This window comes from Herpailurus yagouaroundi, unplaced genomic scaffold (assembly GCF_014898765.1).
Source record: "Herpailurus yagouaroundi ecotype Mexico unplaced genomic scaffold, PumYag 208, whole genome shotgun sequence".
Taxonomy (NCBI): Eukaryota; Metazoa; Chordata; class Mammalia; order Carnivora; family Felidae; genus Herpailurus; species Herpailurus yagouaroundi.
The window spans coordinates 2,473,878-2,489,720 of NW_024412439.1; the positions used below are offsets into that span (position 1 = coordinate 2,473,878).

Sequence of the window (15,843 nt, forward strand, 5' to 3'; positions counted from 1 at the left end):
CCCCCCCCCCCCCCCCCCCCCCCGCCGCCCCGTCCCAAGAACGGGGAGCAGGGGGCGGGGGGGAGAGGGGAGAGAGGGGGAGGGAGAATGCCAAGCAGGCTCTGAGCTGTCAGCACAGAGCCTGACTTGGGGCTCGATCCCATAAACCGTGACATCATGACCTGAGCTGAAATCATGAGTCTGATGCTCAACCGACTGAGCCACCCAGGCACCCCTACGAATATTTACCAACACAGGGATTCCTCATCACAAACTCTCAGTGCAAAGGGGAAAGGAGCAGCTTGAGGACCGTCACGCCCCACCCATACCTTGTTTCACGGCCGTGGATGGGCTCAGTTTCCCGGACTTGACCTGGGCTTTGGCGAGATGCAGCGATGCGGCTAGAAGCTGCGCTGCCTTCATGTACAACACCAGCTGCTCCACCCGCCTGTGCCCAGAAGACAGCAGAGTGTTATCCTGGGACCCACATGCCAGACTCAGCTCTCTACTCATCAGGTCACCGTTAAAACAGCATTTCTAAAGGAGTATCATTCTCCTGGATATATTTTAATGCACAAGTAACTCTGGAAGGAAGAAGGTTCATGAAAAAGATGTGTGTGTGCTTTGAACACAACAGGTCTACTCAAAGAAAAATCAGTACGATCCCTTTATCACCAAATACCTTCGACAGTGTAAGATACAAAGAGAAGGCAACGCTAGGGTTACGGAATCTTCAAGTCTTGGCTCATATAGTGAGATCTCGCACAACGGAACAACTCGGGGCTCCCTTGAAGCCCTGAGATGGGATGTGATCTCGGCGTGCGACAAGGTCTCCATCTCAGACGTGAATTTACAGAAAGCACGGAGGATCTGGAAGTGAATGGCTGGGGAGCACCTACCCCCAGTCTTTGCTTAGTTGGCTGATCTGGTCCACGACCACGCTCTCCTGGATCTGGTACAAGGAGACGGCGGATGAGACAGCGGACGCGCACAGCTCCGGGTCTCCTCCCCGCGCGGCTGTCAGGTCCAGCACACACTCGGTGAACATCAGCATCACACTGAGGTGGCGTAAGGCGTCTGTGTGTTCTCGCTGTGGCAAAGCCAATTTGTCTTAGAAACTTTCAGTGAAGAGGAGGCGTGTACTCTTTCCTGTATATAAGCCATGGCCGGCGCTAATGTTTTTCTATACTTATGAATATCAGAATGAGCAAAACAGACGAAGATTTTTAAATTCCAGAAGAGTAGTAAGAAAATAAACACAGGTGAAACCAAATGTGGGTATGCGCATGTGATTGTGTGTATGTATGAGAGCAGCCCCAAAATTAAGTGTCAAAGGAATGAGGTCACTGTGTTTTACCAGAAAAACAAAAACAAAGACAAGCACAACCCCAAAACTAAACAATTAAATCAACATACTTGAGACAAAAACATGACCAAATAAACATCAGGATTTTAAGGATATTCTTTACACTAAAGCACCCTTCTTGCTAGTTTAGTAAATTCTACTGACTTAGAGTTCCAGAGATGTTTTATTTTAATTTCTGGTGAGTTTTCAGTTCACAGTGACTCCTAATACCAAAGCTCTAAATTTCTGTGAGCTGTTCACTTAAAGAGGGGAATATAGACATAATAGCATGCTTTAAAAAATGAGCATTCTAAAAGTAATGTGGGTTTTTTGTTTTTGTTTTTTTTTTTTTTTTGTTTTTTTGAGAGGGCCCAAGTGAACCAGGGGCAGAGAGGGAGGGAGGGAGAGGGAGAGAGAGAGAGAGACAGAGAGAGAGAGAGAGAGAGAGAATCCCATGAGGGGCAGAAAGAGAGAGAATATGAGAGAGAGAGAGAGAAGGAAAGGGAGAGAAGTGAGGCTCACCCAAAACAAGCTCGTGCTCACCCAATGCAGGGCTTGAACTCACAAACCCTGAGATCATGACTTTAGCCAAGGCTGAGCAACCCAGGCACCCTAAATTAATGTTGTTTTGAGATGTGCTTTTAGCTATAAATGTTTTTTGAAAGCTCAAATAAGACTAAGCTTCTCATTCTCCTTCTATGATGAAAAAAGGAGAATCATTTTCCTAGAAAAAGGAGAATAAACCAATTAACTTTTGAAAGTCTCTCTGCTCTCTGACAGCATGATGGGACTGTACCTTCCAATACACTGGAAAATGTATTAGAACACAATTTGTGTCTAGTTTGATGGAAACTGAAAAAACTCTGAAAACTGCTTTCCCAATCTTAGGACTGGATTGTACATATTTTCAAAATCACAACTAAAACTTCTACACAATCACTACTAAATTTTGCATGCAACATTTTATAACTTTTATGTGAAATATTTAATTCTCATTCATGCAAAATAAAAACGTTAGTTGGAGGTCCAGCACGGAGAGAGAATTTGTTCTCTGCTGGCCCGGAGAACTGATCATTTTAATTTGAAATGCTAGCTAAGTCAGCATTGTAATCGGGACTGAGGACACAGTGTAGGCCACTGGGTGCTGTCCTGGAGTCGAGTCTGAGGAACTGAACTGGCACAGTCTTTGGAGTCGCAAAATTAACTTCTGTCGTGCTGAACGTGTGTTCAGCGTGCTTCAGATTAGGCTGCGTTTTTCCCTGTGGAACTGGCTCCACCGAGGGAGGGTGCTGGTCTACAAATGTGAGCATTTGCTTGGCAGGTTTATTTCTCAGTGCGACTAATCTGGCATTATGCTTTAGTATTTCATAAGCCTAAGTGTATTGCTTTTATCTTGTGAAGAAAAGCAAGCGGTGAGAATAGAAAGTTACGGTTTCAGGACAAAGACTGTGCTTTACAAATCCCATAACTAGCAAATAAACTTCAGATTAAAAAAAAAAAATCTCCATGTGTCACTTCCTGTCAACCAATGCTTGTTCTGGATGAGTGTCACTGTCAACATTACTCTAAAAACACATCAGCAATGTTTTTCGAGGAGAAAAGGACAAGGTGAGTTAAAGAGAAGAAAAAAGCTTCAGAACTTTTGTGTATTCTGCCCTTTCCTCATTGCTAGAACCTTCTTCCGTGCTCTCGACATTACAGCGACACGCCACAGGGGTCTCTTCTCTACCTCCATCAGTGTCTCCTCTGGCAGTTCAGGGGCTTCAAAGGTGATGAGCCCCTCTAGGCTGGGGGGTGAAGCACCATAAGGCATGTATCTCAGGCCGGGAGCCGCCTCCGCTCCCGGAGGGGAGGACCCCGAGCACGGCCCTGGCGGGGAGCCCACGCACGCGCGGCCGCTGGCGGAGCACAGGGAGCCTCCGGAGCCGCTGGAGCCCGCTGCAAGAGAACAGGACATGTGGCGCAGGGCCCGCAGTGAGCGCCTGCGCCCACCATCCAAGGAACAAAGGAAATGTTAAAAGAAAAGGCACCGACCCCCTGGGTTTTAGTTTTCCAAGTTCCCCTCTGTTCTTCTTTTATACGTACATTCCACAGACATCATCATGGCTCGTTTTAAACTAATTTGCGACATGCACATCTCTCCCTGTTGCTCCGTAGTCTTTACTGCAACATGCGGTCGGTGCAGAGCAGTTCACTAAATTTTTATAGGTAACGATTATCGGAAGATTTGTACCATTTCTGATTTTTGTATCACAAATAACACTATAATGAAATCCAAAGCGTTTCCTTCCTCTGAAAGGCTCGTTTGTGATCAATACTCCGAAGTGCTGGTGTAAACAGGAGTGGGATTTCTACAGAGCAAATGTGACCCCCGCTTTTACAGCCCTGGGGACAACCGCCTCACGGCCTCCTAGGGTAGTGGCTGTGAGGCAGCGCACCGATCCCGCCAACCTTCAGCAACGCTGGGCGTCAGTCTTTTAGTGTTGGCTTAGTTAACAGGTAAAAAACATTACTTTCTGAAAATTGTATTTTATTATTACTTAATACTTCTAATAATCTGAAGAACAAGATCGTTGGCTCTACCTCCTCTCCCGTTATCTGTTTACAATCCTTTGCTTACGAATCTACTGACATCATGATCGGTCACTTACTCAGTGTAAGAGAACTCAGAGAACCCACGGTCCAATATAGAAGATGATGTCAAACGAGAACTCATTTCAAGTCCAATCTAAGTGCTTTCTTCATTTAGGGTATTAACGACCTACGTGTAGAGTATGGAGGATGATAAAACCAATCTATTGACCTATCTCAATGCAGACAGGATTCAGTGCAAAGACTGGGGCCCAAGGTACAAAAAAGGTAAGACTCAGGTTTCTAAAAGGACAAAGCAAAGACAAACAACCATCTACCATTTCAAAACATGTACTAAACGTACTAAATTAAGCCTTTAATATAAGCTAAGAAGCACCATATAGGCATAGCTGCTTCATCATGGAGAAGTCGCACTTCGATTGTATCGCTGTAATATCGCATGTTGTAAATATACAGTACTTTTATTTTATCAAGTTTCCCCCTCCCACAAATAAGGTCCCATTCATTCATACCTTACAACCCTTTAAGGTAAAGACAATGATGATCTCCATGTCATTGGTAAAGAAACTGAAGTCCAGAGAGGTCAAGGGACTTGCTCAGTCACACCATTAAGCCATCAACAGAACACTGTGCTCCCAACACTAGCCAAAATCATAATAAGACGATGCTTCACCTGAGGTTGTTCTCGTTCGAAGGACCATATGGGTACAAGTGGGGGCCGTGGCACTGTGTGGAGGAGATCCTACAGTGAACAGGACAGCCCTGGAACTTGCTGCTGTTCCTATGGGAGGTGCCAGTACCACACCACAAGCTCCTGCGGGGGCTACGGTGAAAAGGTCACAAGATGTTACATCGTTTTGATAGTGTTTCTTTTGGGGGCTGGGATTATAGGGAGACCTGTACTTTTATATCAGGGTTTTTTTTTTTTTTTCAATAAGCATTTATTACTCTTAAAATCAGAAATGCAACGTAGGTCTCCACTAATAGTGTTTTATAATAATCTCTTCACAGCCGTGAATCTTCTTTACCCCAAAGCCTTGGATGCAGAGTCACTTCCGTGAACTTCCAGAGTATGTGACCTGCAGTCATGCCTGTTGAGGGTCATTTGAAAAAGTGGAAACCAAGTACTTAGAATAAAAATGTGAGGTAAAGCTGAAGGAAGAACAGGAGTCTCCACAGAGTAAGAGCTTGAAAAGAGAGAGAGAGTGGAGTCGAAGCACACGCCTTGGAACCGCAGCCATGTGTCTGTCGGGGGGTGTGAGGTGGGTCCAATGTCGGAGGGGCCTGATGGGCTTAGCGTGGGCTAAAGGCAGATGAGGAGAAAAGTCCCTCTGCACCAAACTAAAGCGAATGAACAGAAGTCGTCCAAAGCTTTTTCACATCCAACCATCTCGAAAACATTACATTTCTGACGTCACAGGATGGAGGCAAATCACAAATTTAAAAGTAGAAACACTGAACCAGACACAAAAAAAAATTGCCATCAGTGTCCGTGATCCACAACAGAGCATGACAAACTTGAAGCATCTAATTAACAGAACAGACAGTTCATGAAAATCTTCTAGGGAGTAAGGAAACAGTAAGTGGGAATCAATTAAATAGCACCTACTGTCACACAAGATGTACGAAACGACACAGATACTCTCTTTCTGTAACATTGTTATGATGTTATTTCATTGGGTATACATGTATTTAAAGATAATCATGGGTATATTTTAAGGGCCAATGATCCTATTGTTTCTTAAGGGCTTATGTTTTTATTTTCAGAAAAGGAAATTTCATGATTAGAGAAATGTGCAATTTCAAATGCTGACAATAAACTTCATGTGGAAGATGGAAAAGAAAAAGAGAATAAAAATAATCAAATATGCATTTTCTGCCTAAATATTGTTTAAGGAGAAAAACCTGGTTTCACATCCACAAACTCGGACTGAAATCAGAACATATATTCATGTAGAACTTACACAACCTGTAAATTTAAATCTATTTGTGAAGGAGAACGAGACATAATATGCTCTTTCAAAAAAGCTCTTTTCAAAAACGGTCCCAACAACCAGTGACTGACTTTTGGCAGAGAGCACACAGAGCAATCACTCCCAGAAGGGGCAGTGTGTGAGGGGCATCGCAGACCTGCTCCTCGGTGACACGACCGACCGTAACTGGTGGAAATTACTTCTCAAAAAACAACCACTTAAAGCGGCTGCAAAATGTCCTGAGGGCATGCAGGAAATGAAACATTTATAAATTCAAGAATATCTACCACGTCTCGGTAAGAACCTGAGTCTCCACCCAGCCCCCACTCCGAGGGTGGAACCGGGGCGCGTAGATGAAATGCTAGAGCTTTACTGCCCTCACCTCAGTTCACTTGTCGAGCAGAGGTCTCGGGCCTGTAGAGAGAGGCAAGCCAAAAAGACCAGAGGCTTCCAGCCCACCCAGCACCCAGGTCACAAAGCAAGGGAGTCACTCTGAAAGAAATGGGCCAGCATCCTCACACCCAGCTCTAGAGAAGGGTGCCCAGGATTTTCCACGGTGGTGGAGACACGGAACGAAGAATTCTGAAATCCTCCCCAAGGAAATGGACTTTATTTGAAACAGATCACGAGAAAGTTCTCTGAGTGCACTGTCAAAAACAATGAAGATTTTGGTGATAAACAAATGAGGAGGCTGCTGGCTCCATGAGAGCAACAAGCTACCAAACAGACCATCTAGAAGGTTAATAGAGAGAACCAGGGAGAGAGACAGCTAAGAAGAGCCCTCCTGTGGTCAGAACGAGGCTGAAAGAAGACTGGCTTCAAAGACTACTTCTGCAAAAGGGCCAGCATTTAATCAGACAAGACCGGAACAATTCACACCCAACACAATTTGTCAAAAATAGAGCCCTCGGAGGGCAAGCCACAGGGCCCACCAGTTGGCTGTGGTACCGACAGAGGGAGAGCCTGAGAGACCAAAGAAAGAGTGGAAGAGAGCCCTGTCAAAGCCACCGTCATCCCAGGGCAAGCGTACACATGGCCAAAGCTTGCTCTCCGAAGACTGATGCCAGAGGGTTCACACTACCAGGCCTACAGATTTCACGGGAAGAGTCCAGACAAGACTAAACACATTAAGCCCAAAACAACAAGCCAAAGGGTAAGGGACTGGAGGAGTCAGAATTCAGAACTGCTACAGAACTATTATATAAAATGTCTGGTTTTCAACAATAAAAATGTGATATGTGCAAATAAACAGTAAAGAGTGACCACACATAGGGCTCCTGGGAAGCTCAGTTGGTTGGGCGTCCGACTTTGGCTCAAGTCATGATCTTTGTGGGTTTGAGCCCCACGTTGGACTCTATGCTGACAGCTCGGAGCCTGGAGCCTGCTTCGGGTTCTGTCTCCCTCTCCCTCTCCCTCTCTGTCCCTCCCCCACTCGTACTCTTTCTGTCTCTCAAAAATAAACATTAAGAAACAATTTTTTTAAAAAAAGAGTGACCACACACATGAAGAAAAACAAACAGAAACTGCCCTTGAGAGGGCTCAAATGTCAAAATTAGCCGACTTCAAAGGAGCACTTTTAAACATCTTCCAATAACTAAAGGAAACCATACTTTAAAAAGTAAAGGAAAACTTTACACTTGTCAGAATGGCTAAAATAAAAAAAAAATGCAAGAAATAACAAGTGTTAGTGAAAACGTGGAGAAAAAGGCACCCTCACGCACTGCTGGTGGAAATGTCAACTGGTGCAGCCACTGTGGAAAACAGTATGAAGATTCCTCAAAAAATTAAAAATAGAATTACCCTATGGTCCAATAATTCCACTCCTAGGTATTTTCCCCAAGCAAAATGAAAACACTCATTCAAAAAGATTTATGTGGGCCACCTGGGTGGCTTAGTTGAGTGTCCAACTTTGGCTCAGGTCATGACCTCACAGTTTGTGGGATGGAGCCCCACGTGGGGCTTTGTGCTGACCGTGCAGAAACTGCTTCAGATTCTCTGTCTCCCTCTCTCTCTGCCCCTGCCCTGTCCATGCTCTCTCTCTCTCTCAAAAATAAATATTTAAAAAAAAATTTTTAAACCAAGAAGATATATGCACCCCTATGTTTATTGTAGCATTATTTATAATAGCAAAGATATGGAAGCAACATAAGTGTCCATCAACAGATGGCTAGATAAAGAAAATGGTGTGTGTGTGTGTGTGTGTGTGTGTGTGTGTGTGTGTGTATGTTATCTATACAGTGGAATGCTATGCATCCATAAAAAAGGATTGGCATCTTGCCATCTGTGACAACATGGATGTACCTGGAGGGTATTTTGCCTAAATGAAACAAGTCAGACAGAGAAAGACAACACCAAATGATTTTATTCATATGTGGAACTCGAAAAACAAAACGAATAAACAAAAAGGAAGAATCGGACCTACAAATACAAAGAATAGACTGATGGTTGCCAGAGGGGAAGGGTAGGGGGAAAGGCAAAATGGGTGAAGGGGAAAGGGAGACACAGGTTTCCAGTTACGGAATGAGTAAGTCATGGGAATAAAAGGTACAGCATAAGGAAGAGAGTCAATGATATTGTAATAGCATTTATGGTGACCGATGGTAGTTACACTTATGGTGACCAGAGCATAATGTATAGAGATGTTGAATTGCTATGTTGTATATCCAAAACTAATGTAACATTGTATGTCAACTATACTCAAGAAAAAAAATGTTTTTGAGAGAGAGCATGTGCAAGCTGGGGAGGGGCAGAGGATGACAGAGATTGAGAATCTTAAGCAGGCTCCATACCCAGCACAGGGCCCAATGCAGGGCTTGATCTCATGACTGTGAGATCATGACCTGAGCCAAAATCAAGAGTCGGACGCTTAACCAACTGAGCCACACACGCCCCAAGAAAAAAAATTTAAAGTATGACATTAATGTCTCCTTAAATAAAGAATAGGAATACACAGAGAAATTATTAAGAAAAACCCCAAATGCAAATTCAGGAGTTAAAAAGAATAAGTGAAATTAAAAATTCACTACAGGGGTTCAACAGCAGATCTGAATTGGCAGAAGAAAAAAATCCATGAGCTTGAAGATAAACCTAGAGAGACTGTGCAATCTGAAGCATCAGGAGAAAAAAGAAAAGAATCTCAAAGAGCTATGAGACACCATTATGGGTACCTATGCATAATGTGTATTATATGCATGATGGAAGCACCAGGAGGAGACGAGAGACAAAAAAAAAAAAAAAATCCAAATAAATAGTGGCTGAAAATTTCTCAGGTTTGAAGAAAAACATTAATCTGTATATCCAAGAAGCTCAACAGACTCAAAGTAAGATAAAGTCAAAGAAATCCACGCCCAGATACATCAGAGTAAAACAGCAAAAACTGAAGACGAGGAGACAACTTTGGGAGCAGCAAGAGAAAAATGACCTGTCACATACAGGGGTTTCATTCAATCTATAGATCAACTGGGGAGTTAACAATAGTAAGTCTTCTGATCTATAAACATGGGTTTCTTTCCATATTTAGGTCTTCTTTAATTTATTTTATCAGTGCTTTGTAACTTTCAGAATAAAAGTTTTATCCTTTTATTAAATTTATTTCTAAGTATTTAAAAAAAATTTTTTTTTTTTTGCATTTATTTATTTTTGAGAAACAGAGTGAGACAAAGCGTGAGCAGGGGAGGGGCAGAGAGAGGAGGAGACACAGAATCCGAAGCAGGCTCCAGGCTCTGAGCAAGCAGTCAGCACAGAGCCTGATGCGGGGCTCGAACCCACCAACTGTGAGATTGTGACCTGAGCTGAAGTCGGACTCTCAACCAACTGAGCCACCCAGGAGCCCCCTAAGTGTTTTATTTCTGATGGTATCTTACATAGAATTGTTTTTTTAATGTCATTTTCAGATTGTTTCTTGCCAGTGTCTAAGAAATACAGTGGATTTTTGGATATTGATCTTATACCCTGTCATGCTACTGAATTTATTTATTAGTTCAAATAGTTTTTTAGTGGATTACTTGGGATTTTCTATATACAGGATCACGCCATCTGTGAATAGAGGTCATTTTATTTCTTCCTTTCCAAGCTGGGTGTTTTGTTTGTTTGTTGTACTGTTGTAGTCATTTTTGCCAAGTTGCCCTGGCAAAAGCCACTGATGCGATGTAAAATGGAAGTGATGACAGCAAATATCTTTGTCTTGTTCCTGATCTTGGGGGAAAAGCATTCAATCTCTCACCATTAAGTATGATGTTAGTTGTGGGTTGATCAGGTGAGTAAACTCACTTCTATTCCTAGCATATTGAGTGTTATGTATTACCTTAATTGATTTTCATATGTTAAAGCATGTGAATCAAGGGAAAAATTTCATCTTAGCAGGTGATGCTAATATTCATATTGGAAACTCAAGGACCCAGGATAACCAAAACAATCTTGGAAAAGAACAAAGGGGGAGGACTCACATTTCCTTGGTTACTATAAAGCTATAGTAATCAAGGCAGTATGGTACCAGCATAATAACAGACATATAGATTGATATAATAGAATCAAGAGTCCAGAAATAAATGCATTTATAGTCAATACATTTTTTACAAGGCTGGCAAAACAATTCAATGGAATAGAGAATAATGTTTTCAATAAATAGTGCAGGAACCACTGAATATCCACACACAAAAGAATGAAGTTGGACTCCTACATCACATCATCCACAAGAAATAGGTCAGAGCAGATCACAGATCTAAATGTAAGAGCTAAGATATAAAACTCTTAGGAGAAAATATATAGTTAGCCAAGGGTCGGATGTTATTTAAGGAAGGGTATCTAGGGAAACTCAAAAACAACAGAGAAAAGTTTAGCCTGACACCTACAGGTACAGGAAACACTAAGCATAGCCTAACTCCTAGCCAGAAAAACGAAAAACCTCATACTATTTAACTCAATTCCTTTTATCCAATATATCATGTCAGGCTTTCACACACAAAAAAAAAAAAATTAAAAGAGAAGCTAAAAGGTAAAACTAGTTTGATGAGACAGGGTAACCATCAGAACCAGACTCACAAATAGCAGATTGGAATTATCAGATTAGGAGTTTAAAATAACTGTGATTAATATGCTAAGGACTCTAATGGAAAAAGCAAACAACATGTAAGAATAGATGGATAATATAAGCAGAGAGATGGAAACTCTACAAAAGAATCAAAAGGACACATACATCAAAATCATCAAAACAGAAATGAATAATGCATTTGATGAGCTCATCAGTAGATGGACATGGCTGAGGAGAGAATCAGTTAGCTTAAAGATATGTCAACATGAACTTCCAAAATTGGAAAGCAAATACAAAGAAGAATGAACACAAAAACAAAAACAGAATATTCAAGAACTGTAGGACAACTACAAAAGTATAACATATACATGATGGGAATATCAGAGGGGAAGAAAAAGGGAAAGGAATAGAAGAAATATATGAAGTAGTAATGACAGACCAAACCACAGATCCCAGGAAGCTCAGAGAACACCAAGATGAGTACCAAAAAAATTATACCTAGACCTATCATATTCAAACTACAGAGAATCAAGACAAAGCAAAAAATCTTGAAAGAAGCCAAAGAAAAAACACCTCACCTATAGAGGAACAAGGGTAAGAATTACATCGGACTTCTCTTCAGAAACCATGCAAGCAAGAAAAGAGTGGAGCATTCTCTTTGGATTAGAAACCATGTTCAATCAGATATCTGATGATCCAGATATTTCCTTCTTTGGAAATATTTCCTTCTCCTAATGGGAGAGTCAATAAAAAAATTCTAGAGAAAACCAGAACAAAGAGATTACAACAGTGATTCTCAAATTTAAGTGTATATAATAATCACGTGGGGAGCTCATTAAAAATACAGAATCCTAGAATCCATTCCCAGAAAATGTGATTAAAAAGTCTGGGTTATGGTCTGCAACCTGCCCTTTGTTTTTATTTTTTTGACAAGCAGTCCAAGTAATCTAGAGGTGAGTCTGTGGACACAACAGTCCCTGAAACAACTATGAAAAGGCCAGGGGATCGCAGTGACCTACGTTTTTTATAGGATCTACTCACAGTAGAAGAAATGCTCAAGAGCATATGTGTATTTAAGCTCACTTTGGCCAGTATTATCCTACCAACATAACCCAATCTTGGCCCAGAATTCCTTCTAACTCCTAGCTGTTGATCATCAAGATACCTAATGAGCCCCTATCTTGTTGTGCTGAGAAAGAAGATGAAATGACAGGAGTGGGTGAAGAAATCTGGGTCAGTAGGTTCATGAAGAGTCAACAGAAGCAGACAGGTGAAATCATTACTTTCTCTTGCCCTCCCACACAGCCAAAGATGGCCATGTTCTAATGCCTGGAAGCCATAAGTAGGCTATGTTAAATGGCAAAGGGTAATTAAAGTTGCAGATAGAACCGAAATTGCTAATCGGCTGGCCTTAGAATAAAGGGATTATCCTGGATTATCCAGTGGGTCCAATGTAATCACAAGCATCCTTTAAAGGTAGAATAGGGAGGCAGAAGGTCAGAGTCTAGACTGGTCCCCAATGGGAAGGGATCCAAGCAAGGACTGAGGGCAGTCTCTAGATGCTGGAAAAGGCAAGGACATGCATTCCCCCCTAGAGCCTCCGGAAGAAATGCAGCCTTGTCAACACACTGATTTTAGCCCAGTAAGACCCACTGCAGACCTCTGACCTCCAGAAATGTACGATAACACATTTATGTTGTTTTAAGCTACACGCTTGTGGTCATCTGTGGTAGCAATTATAGGAAACCAATGCATGCACTCACAAATTACCTGCCTAAAAAGAAACCACATTTGTCTTACCTATATCCATTGGTCGTTCTGTATTTAAGCTGTCCGTGCTGCCCTGATGTCCACCTAAAGGTATCTTTACTTGTTGATCTGATAATTTCCCAGTACTGACAGACCTAAAAAGAAGAATGGCGTTAATAACGGAAAAGTATACCTTAAAAATCCAGACATTTAAATAATAAGGGGGATTTGGGGCGCCTGGGTGGCGCAGTCGGTTAAGCGTCCGACTTCAGCCAGGTCACGATCTCGTGGTCCGGGAGTTCGAGCCCCGCGTCGGGCTCTGGGCTGATGGCTTGGAGCCTGGAGCCTGTTTCCGATTCTGTGTCTCCCTCTCTCTCTGCCCCTCCCCCGTTCATGCTCTGTCTCTCTCTGTCCCAAAAATAAATAAAAAAAAGTTGAAAAAAAAAATTTAAAAAATAAAAAATAAATAATAAGCCAAACCACAAAACGGTTAACGGGAAGTCAGAGAAGAAGGAGACAAAAAATAGATACCAAACAATTCAAGGCAGAGATGAACTTCAATAACTGAAATAAACAAAAAGCAGAGATAGAACATTCAGGAAATTCAGTGAGAGCTCTGTATTCACAGTTGCAGGAAGCACCTGTAGGTTTTCAGAGATTCTAAGGGTACACAGTTCATATTATTAACCGTGTGGCATAAACCAGCTACTAACCCAATTTGGTCTGGTTGTCTTTATACCAGAAATATATGTACCATTACAGTTTTCATATCAAAGGCTGGAAGGAAATGCTGTCTTTTACCTGCCAAACACTGCCTTGTTCTGCTGCTCAGACTTCTGCCTCTCACTTCCTTGTACTAAGAGACAATGAGAGCATTCCCGTGGGTCACTCCCATCTTTAGACTGCCCTTCAGAAGGCCCATGACGAGTAACCAAGGCTAGCAGGTTGGAAGACGCTTGTGTTTTAGGTATTTTGAAAGGAGCTGTGGTCTGAGGAAGAAACATGTGGAAGCGAGTTACTACCATGTGGGCAGCATTCAGAGTTGTCAGGCTGCGCGGTGCGGCGCTCAGAAGCACAAGTCAGACCCAGGTTCACACACTGGCTCTTTCACTCCTGGACAGTTGGCTCATACCCTGTAGCCTCAATTTCCTTTCTCTGGGATTAAGTAGGATCATGTGTATAAAGCATTCAGGAAGTAAAGTGGCTTTAGACTGTGCCTAAACTAAGACTGTGCCTGGCACCCAGCAAGTGTTCATTAAGTTGTAGCTGTTTTCACCACGAATCTTTTCCCTAGTGTACAAGAGTCTCCCTATCCGTGGTTTCGTTTCCCACGGTCAATCTTGGTCTGGAATAGATGATCCTCCTTCTGAGGTATCATCAGAAGGTCAGCAGTAGCCTAACACTGCATCCTAACACCTATATCACTGACCTCACTTCATCTCAACACACAGGCATTTTATCATCTCACATCATCACATCCCACTGTAGTGACCACAGTATGGTATTCTGAGAGAGAGAGAGAGAGAGAGAGAGAGAGAGAGAGAGAGAGAGAGATCACATTCATATAACTCTTATTGCAGCATATGTAACTGTTCTCTTTTGTTATTAACTATTATTAATCTCTTATTGTGCCTAATTTATAAATTTAACTTTATCGTAAGTATGTGTACATAAGAAAAAAACAGTACATATAGGGTTTAGTACTATCTGTGGTTTCAGCTGTCCACCGAGGGTCTTGGAACATATCCCCTGGGGGTAAGGACTGCTGTACTTAACTATACTATACACTAGCTCATGACCTACTGTCAAGAGTTCAGCTGGGCTACTCCACAGTATTGCTGCCTCTGCATTCAATTTGTGTGGCCATATGGCCTGCAGGACCTTAAATGACCTTGAGCCCCTCATGTAAGCTTGTGGCCTAGACAGCGGTTTGCACAGTCACAAGGAAATGTAAGTTCTGGATAGGACTCCTCCGACAGCCCTGGTCGTCAAAAGTCTCCCCCAGGCTTTCCCCTTATATGTCCCATAGATAAGACTCCTGTGGAGCTTACCAGAATCTCATTCTTTTGGTTTTAATTGACCAATTTAGCCCAGGAACCCCAAAGAACTCAATCCATGAACCCTAATAAAGGCATGTGCCCCAGGTCCTGTCTCTCTCCGTCTGCACCTGCCTTGACGTCCCACGTCCCCGTGTGGCCTCTCGAGGCACGCCAGATACGTCTGCCAAGACAGAGGAATGGAATTCTCTATTTCAATTTCTCTTGTGGTCTACTGTTGAACCTTGGCTCAGCATCCGGCACTCGATGCTCCATTTAACAAATGCTAATTTAACAAAGTCCTAACACTGACCAAAGAGTTTAAAAAACATACCTTAGTAGGAGAGCCAATGATTGTTGGTAAAGGAGTTTTAAAGAGCCAGTCTGAACTCCGAGGAGAGGACCCCATGTGCTTGGTGGGAGAGGTTCCAAGGCCACCAGGCCGACTGGGCTGAGGGGAGTAGCTGTACCCAACCCCAGCGTGGGATGGGCACACAGGGTCCGAGTGCTGCTTTCTGAGTTTCTGCTTGTTGTGGTAGATGTCAGTGAGGGTAGGGGCGCTCTGCAATCTAGCACCCAACAGAAGAGACTGTGGTGACTGGGCCTGTGGCACTGGAGAACCTGCCAAGAACGCAGCCAATGTTCACCCAAAGCGTGGGGCAAAACTTAACGGTTAAGAAGACAATTCTTAAAGTGAGAATTCTAACAAATGTCGTATTTTTCAGGAGCTATTTAAAAAACTGTTTATTTGGCAAGAGACTATTTTCAAGCATCTTTTACAAAACAGTAACAAGCCCACAGTCATTGGGATTCTCAGGAGATAGAAGCTGATGATGATACGGTATGTTGGCTGTTTTTATCAGCAGCTAGCAAATAACTCAGATTAATGTACAGTCTGATTAGCACAAAAGAGAACTATATCATAAACTGTTAAAGTTAATGAAACTACAAAAACCTATATTGAACAAAATGATTCCTACTCTTTATATGAATATATACTTTGGGGATACCAATGTAATTATTCTCTTTTCTCACGTAGCAGCTAAAAGAAACTTTTCAAAGCAACCCAGAATAACCCTTTAGATATGGGGAGATATATATATATATATATATATATATATATATATATATATATATATA

The 15,843-nt window shown here is 42.3% G+C and overlaps 1 protein-coding gene across 4 annotated transcripts in view; it reads right to left on the reverse strand.

The window, feature by feature from the left end:
* The window catches only part of ULK2 (unc-51 like autophagy activating kinase 2), an 89,417-nt gene that overhangs the window by 11,345 nt on the left and 62,229 nt on the right, over positions 1-15,843 (reverse strand). For 3 of the 4 annotated variants that reach the window (XM_040453083.1, XM_040453081.1, XM_040453080.1), the window contains 7 exons: positions 15,038-15,324; positions 13,469-13,656; positions 12,719-12,822; positions 4,590-4,739; positions 3,054-3,262; positions 879-1,069; positions 309-427 (listed from right to left, as the gene is read on the reverse strand). In XM_040453083.1, coding sequence (XP_040309017.1) covers positions 309-427; positions 879-1,069; positions 3,054-3,262; positions 4,590-4,739; positions 12,719-12,822; positions 13,469-13,656; positions 15,038-15,324 — 1,248 coding nt within the window. The remainder of the gene's footprint in view (positions 1-308; positions 428-878; positions 1,070-3,053; positions 3,263-4,589; positions 4,740-12,718; positions 12,823-13,468; positions 13,657-15,037; positions 15,325-15,843) is intronic. The other variant, XM_040453084.1, reaches the window with a different exon arrangement.